The sequence below is a fragment of the Triticum urartu genome, chromosome 5A (genome assembly GCF_056163025.1).
Source record: "Triticum urartu cultivar PI428250 chromosome 5A, HENAU_Tu73, whole genome shotgun sequence".
NCBI lineage: Eukaryota > Viridiplantae > Streptophyta > Magnoliopsida > Poales > Poaceae > Triticum > Triticum urartu.
The window spans coordinates 267,490,364-267,500,009 of NC_141877.1; the positions used below are offsets into that span (position 1 = coordinate 267,490,364).

A 9,646-nucleotide genomic window follows, 5' to 3' on the forward strand; every position below is an offset into this window, starting at 1 on the left:
AGGGAGAATGTCGGCAGCTGGAATTCTGGGCTGAAAAAGGAGCAAATATTAGAGACCTATTCTGTGCAACTCCAAAAGTCCTGAAACTCCACGAAACGTCTTAAAATAAATAAAGAAAAATTCTCGCAAAAGATGAAGGCTAGGGGGCCCACACCCTTCTCACGAGGGTGGGGGGCGCGCCCCCTACCTCGTGGGCCCCCTAGTGGCTCTCCGGCGTCCATCTTCTCCTATATGAGGTCTTTCGATGAGAAAAAAATAGGAAGGAACTTTTCGGGACGAAACTCCGCCGCCATGAAGCGGAACCATGGCGGATCCAATCTAGAGCTCCGGCAGAGCTGTTCTGCCGGGGAAACTTCCCTCCCAGAGGGGGAAATCATCACCATCGTCATCACCAACACTCCTCTCATCGGGAGAGGGCAATCTCCATCAACATCTTCACCAGCACCATCTCATCTCCAAACCCTAGTTCATCTCTTGTATCCAATTCTTGTCTCAAAGTCCGGGATTGGTGCTAGTAGGTTGCTAGTAGTGTTGATTACTCCTTGTAGTTGATGCTAGTTGGTTTAATTGGTGGAAGATCATATGTTCAGATCCTATATGCATATTATTACCCCTCTGATTATGAACATGAATATGCTTTGTGAGTAATTACGTTCGTTCCTGAGGACAAGGGAGAAGTCTTGCTATGAGTAGTCATGTGAATTTGGTATTCGTTTGATATTTTGATAAGATGTATGTTGTCTATCCTCTAGTGGTGTTATGTGAACGTCGACTACATAACACTTCACCATTATTTGGGCCTAGAGGAAGGCATTGGGAAGTAATAAGTAGATGATGGGTTGCTAGAGTGACAGAAGCTTAAACCCTAGTTTATGCGTTGCTTCGTAAGGGGCTGATTTGGATCCATATGTTTCATGCTATGGTTAGGTTTACCTTAATACTTTTGTTGTAGTTGCGGATGCTTGTAATAAAGGTTAATCATAAGTGGGATGCTTGTTCAAGTAAGAATAGCACCCAAGCACCGGTCCACTCACATATCAAAATATCAAAGTATCGAACGCGAATCATATGAACGTGATGAAAACTAGCTTGACGATATTCCCATGTGTCCTCAGGAGCGCTTTTCCTATTATAAGAGTTTGTTCCGGCTTGTCCTTTGCTACAAAAGGATTGGGCCACCCTGCTGCACTTTATTTACTTTCGTTACTTGTTGCTCGTTACAATTTATCCTAACACAAAACTATCTGTTACCACTTATTTCAGTACTTAAAGAGAATACCTTGCTGAAAACCGCTTATCATTTCCTTCTACTCCTCGTTGGGTTCGATACTCTTACTTATCGAAAGGACTACGATAGATCCCCTATACTTGTGGGTCATCACTTCGTCGTGCTCCATACATGGCCTATTTGCTACTTTATGTTGATGACATTGCCCTCACCGTTCCCTTGATAGTTTTTCTTCGGATGACCATTACTTCTCTCAACACAGAATTCAAGATGAAGGATCTTGGCCCTCTTCATTTTTTCCTGTCGCATGGCCTCTAGTTTCTTTCTTTCTCAAGAGAGATATGCTGAGGAGATTCTTGATCGCGCCGCTATGTCCAATTGCAAGCCTGCCTCTACGCGTGTTGATACTAAGCCCAAGGTTTCGGCTGCCTCCGGTGAACTTGTGATGGACGTCACTTTCTACCGAAACATTGCCAGTGCTCTTCAATACCTCACTTTGACATGGCCAGACATTGCCTATGCCGTTCAGCAGCTTTGCTTGCATATGCATGCTCCGCGTGATGCTCATTGGGGATTGATAAAGCGTTTGCTTCGTTATGTTCGCAACACTACTTCACACGAGCTTCGGATTAGAGGCAACCCCTCCATCACCCTTGCTGCGTACTCTGACGCTGACTGGGTCGGCTGCCCTGACACTTGTCGCTCTACATTAGGGTATTGCATCTACCTCGGGGACTCTTTGATGTCTTGGTCTTCCAAACTCCAACCTACCGTTTCCCCTTCGAGTGCTGAGGCCGAATACCGTGCAGTGGCCAATGTCGTGGCTGAATGTTGTTGGCTTCGGCAACTGCTTGGCGAGCTTCATTGTGTTGTTGATAAGGCCTCTGTGGATTTTTGTGACAACGTCTCTGCAGTTTACCTCTCACCCAAACCCCGTTCATCATCGCGACACGAAGAAGCACATTGAATTGGAGTATTGGACATTCATTTTGTACGTGAGAAGGTAGCCTTGGGACACTTTGGGGTTGTCCACGTTTCGACGGCTCATCAACTTGCGGACATCATAACCAAAGGGCTTCCGACAAATTCATTTGAAGTGTTTCGACCGAGTCTTGGAATCACCTCAGATTACGCTTTGATTGTGGGGATGTAAGAATACGTAGCATGTATTAGGGATATTCTTAATGTAATCTTTTCCTTTCCTATTTAAACTTCCGCATCTATCATTTCCTTTTCAACTAGGATTAGGTGCATTTACGTGCCCTTTGGGCCTTAAGGCTGGTCATAGTGGGGAGTAACTTAGACTAGTGTCATGCATATGACACTAGTCTAAGTTACTACCTTCATAATGCAAAGTAACATAATAGTAGTATCATAGATGACTTCATTTATTAGCTCGTAGACTCATCTTATCTTGAAAAACGCTATGTTACAGTAACATATTATGTTACCACATCTCATTAATTACTTGTCACGTAAGCATAATTTTTTTGAAGTACGTTATGTTACTAGTTAAGTTACTCCCACTATGACTAGCCTAATGCATGCGATTGATATTCTCCTAAACCTATTCCTAAACCACTACAGTTGTCACTTATGTTATTCTCACTATGGATAATCTTGACATTGAACAGCGGCAGGCTAACAGGTGGGACCGCCAGCCCTAACGACCTGCTACCTGCTTGTGTACCCGGTAGAGTTACGGCCATAAAATCGTCCCCTCCACTCCTCCGACTCCACGTGCACCCTACACTGCCGTTCCCCCCAACCCAAACCGGTCCATCACTTCCAACTCGGCCGCCACATGTCTGTGACACGAGCCAGCCATTAAAAATCCCCTTCCCACCTTTCTCCCTCTCCTCTCACCCTCCTCTTTGGCTCTTTCTCACCAGCTCCACCGCCGCCTCCTTCTCCCACTACTCCGCCTCCGATCTCCGGACCCTCCGGCGACCGGGCCCCACCACCCGCCTCTACGCCGACGCCCAGGCCCCACGTGCCAAACTAGCGCCGCCGCCGCCATTAACCAACTACCTCCCATCATTCCTTCCCGATCTGCCAACTAGCCAAGCCTACTGACGTGCTGCGCCGCCGCCCTCTCCCTCTCCCCCGCCAACGCGCTTGGCCTCCCCTGCATCCTACTCCCGCGGGGTCCCAAGCCCGAACCCTAGAGCTCGCTCGCCCAGGGATCGACCAAGTGATGCGCGGATCGGGGCGGGCGGCGCGGCCATGTTGGGCCGCATGAAGTGCCTCGTCGGCGGCGCCGTCGACCAGGGCAGCCCGCGCGGAGCCGCCAGGAGGGTCTCTCCGGCGTCCGGCCGCGTGCACAGCGCCGCCGCCGCGGGGCTGGGGGGCAAGAGGGCCATCTGCTTCCGCCCGCCGGACGTCATGGAGACGGTGCACGAGGTGGCCGTCTACATCCACCGCTTCCACAACCTCGATCTCTTCCAGCAAGGGTACGAAGCCGTGTCTGGTGCAGATGCTCGCTTTTGGTCTTTTCTTTCCCGTGGATGTCTTCTCTTCTTGGGTTTAGTTTCACTCGTCTCTTTTGTGACTACTAAAGTTCCAAGTGGTTTGAGTTAAAAAAGTTTCATTTTTTTTGTGACATGTAAAAAAGTGAGTACAAAGTTTCGGTACAAACTTAGTCAATGGTTTTGGCTTGCCGGAGCATTTCGTGTTAATTCGGTTATTCTTCTTTTCTTTTTTGCGAGTCAGGCCTTTTTCACCCTCGTACTGGCCTAATTCTGAGTTTGTCCATACACATTTTTGTCCATTTTTGTGCTGCGAGATGGCGTGCAGATCTTTGTCTCCACATTTCTGGATCTCCGAACCTTTTGTATTTTATGTTAACTAGGGAGTGCTGTTCTCTGTTGTGAAACGAGTATTGGGTTATGTGCAGATGGTACCAGATGAAGATTAGTGCAATGTGGGAGGAGGGTGAAAGCGGTAGCAAGACACCAGCTTCACCCGCAAGGGTGGTCCAGTACGAAGGTGCGCCCATCTCTTCTAACCAGGGACAGTGTGATGCGATCCTCTGCTTCAGTGCTTCTGTTAATTCACATGATTTCAAGATGTTTCCATGAAGATACATGTTTAAATTGGTACCTTTGCAATGTGTGTAGTGAGCTAAAGGTTCATACTAACTGTTTGGTTGTTGTCAATATTCAGTACTATAGTCGATAAGAACCATGCTACTGTTTTCTAGGAGTAGTGCAGAAAATGAAGTCCACCTATGTAAATGAGACTATTTGTTATGGTTTTAAGCTCTACCTTGCTTGTATAAATCTATCAACCTACCTTGTTGCAATCTACTCCTTCTTAGATAACATCAAGAGGCATGTTTTTATAGCTGGATACGGACTGTACAAGCATGTCAATGTCGTGCACTATAGTTATCATGCAGCGCACATAATATGTCTGTTAATCTTTGTGGAGGCTTGTAGTCCTTCTAGATGAACTTATTAAATTGCGATGAGTAGAAAATGCACCTTTGTCTGGTGATGAGATAACGACAGTAAGCTGAGATCACAACTAAAGGATGCGGCCAAGGCCCACCAAACAGTGTGCTGCAGTGTTATGGAGAAATGTGATCTACTGATCTGTACTGGACCATCTGTTTAACATGGTGAAAATGTTGTACCAAATATCTGTGCACTCTCAGCTAAATCACATATGTTTATGTCTATTTAACTTCATTGTACACGAAAACAAGTGTTACAGATTCCAAGAGTTTTTATTTGGTTGCAATTGCTTGAAAGATTCTTTTGTTAGAGTCCTTGCCAATCATTAGCTAATAGATAATGACATGCTAGGTGGATTGTGCAGCTCCTGATGTCGGTGCGGATGATGCTTTAGGCATTTGGAGAATAGATGACGCTGATAACAGCTTCTACACACAGCCATTCAGAATCAAGTATGCTCGACAGGACATCTATCTATCGGTTATGGTGTCTTTCAACATACTCAACGGTGAACAAGAGGTTGGAAATTCGAATATTAGTATTCCTTTTTCTCTTTTGAATTAACTAATTGCAGCCTTATGAGAGCACATGTTTTATGTTTTCAAGGGTCCAGCAGCTTCTGCTGTGATATTGAAGTACGAGTTAATATATGCCCCAACACTGGAGAATGGGTGAGTATAGTTCTAATTTATATCTTTATTCTTTCTTCTGAGATTTAGTTCAGTCATGTGCATCTTATGGTTTTCATTTGCCAAGACTGATGGGGCTATTGCTTCTGTTTTAGATCTGATATCCAATCTTCTAGCGCTACATCTTCAGCTGCTGTACATGAATTTAGGATCCCACGCAAAGCACTCCTGGGCTTACATTCATATTGTCCAGTTCACTTCGATGCATTCCACGCGGTGCTTGTCGATCTGACATTACATATAGTGTACCTGAAAGCTGGTGCAAATAAATCATCATTGAAGGTACACAGGTTTGTGAAGCTTTAGCTTTAATGTTCTTTGAAAATGGTGCTCCTATGCAACTTGTGTGAGGCGGTGGGTAACTAGATGCTCTGAACAACTTTTGACAAAGTCACAACCATAGAACTAGGTTGGTACTAGAAACTGTATGGCTGGTATTCACTAGGATTCATGTTCTAGGTTTATATTCCTGATCTACCACTTGAAATTCAACTCCACAAATGAGCGGAATTTTATTTTAACATTGTGCCACAATTCCCAAGCAGTGTATTGAGAAGATCAAAAAGTCTACGTCGTTGATCTAATTTCAGCTCTTTAGGTTCATCACTTAGAAGTTGTATCTACTGGGTTGGCTGTAGTTTATGCTGCATTAGCAAACATGTAAATGACATCAACTTTCTATCGCTGGAGAGCCAAGTAGTCCAGTATAAGTTTCCCAATTATCTGGCTCTGGCAACCTGATGGATGGTGTGATTTTATTTGTTATTATGATTACTTTCTCCTTGTAAACATGCCATTTTAATATGCAGATACCAGATCAAGGTTTACGCCCAACATCACATCACATAATCAAGGCGTTATTGGCTTCGAGGGAAATGTTACTTGAAGAGTTGAAGAAAATCGGTGGTGCTGTTGGCAAAACAATAGAAGATTTAGATGATGCTGACTTAAGTCTTGGTAAATACGAGTCACTTCAGCCTTCAAAACCAGCCCATCCAGATTCTGGTAAAGTTTTCCCTGTAACTACCAAGGGTGTTGGGCATTTGGCTGGCATTTTACATGACTTTCTGGAGGTAAGTTTCATCATCCTTTTTATAGTGACCTATGAATGTGAATGTGTTCATGATACGGGGACTTTTTTTTTGAGTTGGTAACTTGGTATACTGGACTTGCTGATTGGAAATATTTATGCACAATTCTACAGAGACCCAACGATGTTGTTGATGGCACTAGTGATGGTATGCTGTATACTCTTTCCAGTGAAGAGTTGTTAGAATTGTTTGTAACCGTGAGCAGCCAGCTTTCATTTCTATGGAATGCATTCTTGAAATTTCATAGGTGAAGTTAACTGTTCTCTCACTTTCACTTGTTTTTATACTGTATTTGCACTGTCCATGGCCCTGATGGTTTCTCAATTAACCTATTTTTTGAAGATATCATTTGCCCAACATTGTTTTCTTGTTTTACTGCAGGATAAATAAAACTAAGATACTGGATTACTTGCGGGACATTTGGGCCATTGACAGGAAAGCAGAATGGTCAATCTGGACTAATCACTCTAAAATCGAGATTCCACACCGCTATTTGCGGAGTATGAGTGATGACCCACCTCACCGCCAACATTCCCTCCTGAGAGTTTCTGGTTCAAGGAAGTTTCATGAAGATGTAATTATCTCCCATTCATAAGTAGCATATATTTATCACTTCTTATAATCTCTTACTAGTTTACATCTATCTGCAGCCTGTACAAAATTCTGCTTCACGGGCTGAGCTACACAGGAAGAGCATAGCCCAAATGAAGGTAACATTGTTTTCTGGAATAGTTTATGTGCACAAATATTTATTGTGAACTGTTACTAATTTGAGAAATCTTGCAGATCAACACGAGGTCTGTTCAAGATATGCATATATATTCTGATCCTTCACGTGTACCTGTTGTTCTTATAGAACAACACGTCATGGTTGTTCCACAACATGGTTCAAACAAGGATTTGGCATCAAGTTCTTCAGAACAGAAGGATACTATTGTGCTACCTAAACTACAAGGAGAGTCTTTGGTGCTGAAAAATATCAATGGTAAAAAAGGTGGACGCGTATTACGAGCTGTCATCTTTGTGCATGGATTTCAGGCAAGTCCCATGCATCTGCTTTAATTCCCTGGAGTTACAGTATTGTTGGCTATAATTTATTGTGTTTATGAAAAGCAGGGACACCATTTGGATTTACGTCTTGTTAGAAATCAATGGCTTCTATTGGATCCTGGAGCTGAATGCCTAATGTCTGAGGCTAATGAAGACAAGACTTCTGGAGATTTTAAAGAAATGGGTGGCAGGCTTGCTGGGGAGGTTGTTGCATTCTTGAAAAAGAAAGTGGATAAGCTTGCAAGACATGGAGGCTGCAAAGAATTGAAGCTTAGTTTTGTTGGCCATTCCATTGGAAACATTATCATCAGAACTGCCTTAGCAGGTATTTTCCAACTTGTCAAATTCCAGTGAATCAATCAAGCGAGTCTTTAGGTGACTAACTATATTTCTGCATCCCAATAGAACCTGCATTGCAGCCATACTTGAAGAACCTCTTCACGTACATGTCAATATCAGGGCCTCACTTAGGTTACTGGTACAGCTCAAATTCTTTGTTCAATTCTGGTCTCTGGCTTCTAAAAAAGCTTAAGGGGGCACAATGCATCCATCAACTTACTTTCAGTGACGATCAAGACCCCCAGAATACCTTTTTTTATAGGCTTTGCAAGGTACACCCTGCTTCATTCTGGAATGTACTTGTTCCCAACTTGTATACCAGATACATTTTCCAGTAAGAATTAACCATGAAGTATTCTTATTGTTTTCTTCCTTCAGTCGAAGACACTAGAGAACTTCAAAAATATCATATTGTTATCGTCACCACAGGTTAGTCCATTTTCTCCTTTTGGACGACTTCAATTTACTTGAGGATCTGAACCATAAGCTGGGTGCTCCATGTCACTCACAAGTCATGATGTATTTCTTTGATCTACCAGGATGGGTATGTGCCATATCATTCAGCAAGAATCGAGCTCTGCCCAGCTGCGTCGGCTGATAATTCAAGCAAAGGTCAAGTCTTCACAGAAATGCTGAATAATTGCTTGGATCAGATGCGTGCACCGTCGTCTGAAACTCGTATATTCATGAGGTGTGATGTTAATTTCGACCAATCTGCCCATGGACGGAACCTGAACACCATGATTGGCAGAGCAGCCCACATAGAATTCCTGGAGACTGACATCTACGCCAGGTTCATCATGTGGTCCTTCCCTGAACTTTTCCGATGAGGATGATGATGACGATGCTCTCCCTCTTATTTGGGGATGACATGATGTTCCAAACCAAACCAAACCTGGATACTGCACTACTGACCAAGAAAGGAATATGAAGGTTTCGTCACCAAGATGGATAGCACTGTAAAGTTCCCTAGCAGTAACATTTTGCCAGTTTGTTAGATTTGATTTGTATAAATAGTCGATTTGTTCATTTCGATTTATAGCCCTGTAGATGTGAGATGTGCCGTCAGGTCTTGATAATCCAACGTCGTCTGGTGTGGTGTATTTTAACGCTGCCAGCCAGTTTAGGAGGGCCAAACAGCCAGTGAGCTTATGTCAAATAAGCATGACATGTGTTTTATTTTCTTTTAATGATCACTACATCAGGCAGAGATCATTGTCTGGTTCTTGCCATGTCATGTTGTTGATCTGTAACTGAATGTTAAGGATTCATTGGATGACGGAGAGTGTGCAGTCAAACTTGTATGACTTTGACTTTTGTTGTACAAATGTATTATTGAGATTGTAAGAAAGTCAAAATAATATTCATTATCGTATTTGTTAATACGTACTCTTATCTTCAGTGATCTAAACGCTTATAATTTTTTTACAGAGGGAGTATTTCTTTTCCATTTTAACGAATAGCTAATGATAGAGGGCCGTCAAGCTTGCTCAGGAGGTGGGATTTGATGATATTATCTTCAACACTGATTGCCTCTCTGGTGCAGCGCTTGGTCTCTCCTGCCAGGGATCCTTCGGTGGATCCTGTGGCTTTCCAGCATGTTCGTCGGCACTACAATGTTTTAGCTCATGTCTTAGCTAGATCAAGTTTAAACTCGTCTAGTGTTTGTATTTTTCATTCTGCTCCGGATTGCATCTAGAGACTTTTTGTAAATTTGTTGTTTGATCAATAAAGTCCGACGTTCTCTCTCTCAAAAAAGCTAATGATAGAGTGTTGGTGTCCGAAGGTTTG

General features: G+C 43.3%; 1 protein-coding gene across 2 annotated transcripts; it reads left to right on the forward strand.

Annotated features, from left to right (window-relative positions):
* The first annotated feature begins 3,013 nt into the window (after positions 1–3,013).
* Positions 3,014–9,240, forward strand: LOC125508351 (uncharacterized). 2 transcript variants are annotated; one of them, XM_048673051.2, is made up of 14 exons: positions 3,014–3,681; positions 4,125–4,216; positions 5,051–5,205; positions 5,293–5,357; positions 5,471–5,657; positions 6,185–6,448; positions 6,580–6,713; positions 6,848–7,040; positions 7,117–7,176; positions 7,253–7,504; positions 7,583–7,841; positions 7,922–8,127; positions 8,234–8,284; positions 8,395–9,240. In XM_048673051.2, the coding sequence occupies exons 1-14, from the start codon at positions 3,455–3,457 to the stop codon at positions 8,683–8,685; spliced, it is 2,436 nt and encodes an 811-aa protein (XP_048529008.1). In that variant the 5' UTR covers positions 3,014–3,454; the 3' UTR covers positions 8,686–9,240. The 2 variants fall into 2 exon arrangements, with proteins under 2 accessions (XP_048529008.1, XP_048529009.1); XM_048673052.2 differs by having other exon boundaries at positions 3,515–3,681; positions 5,038–5,205.
* The last annotated feature ends 406 nt before the right edge of the window (positions 9,241–9,646 follow it).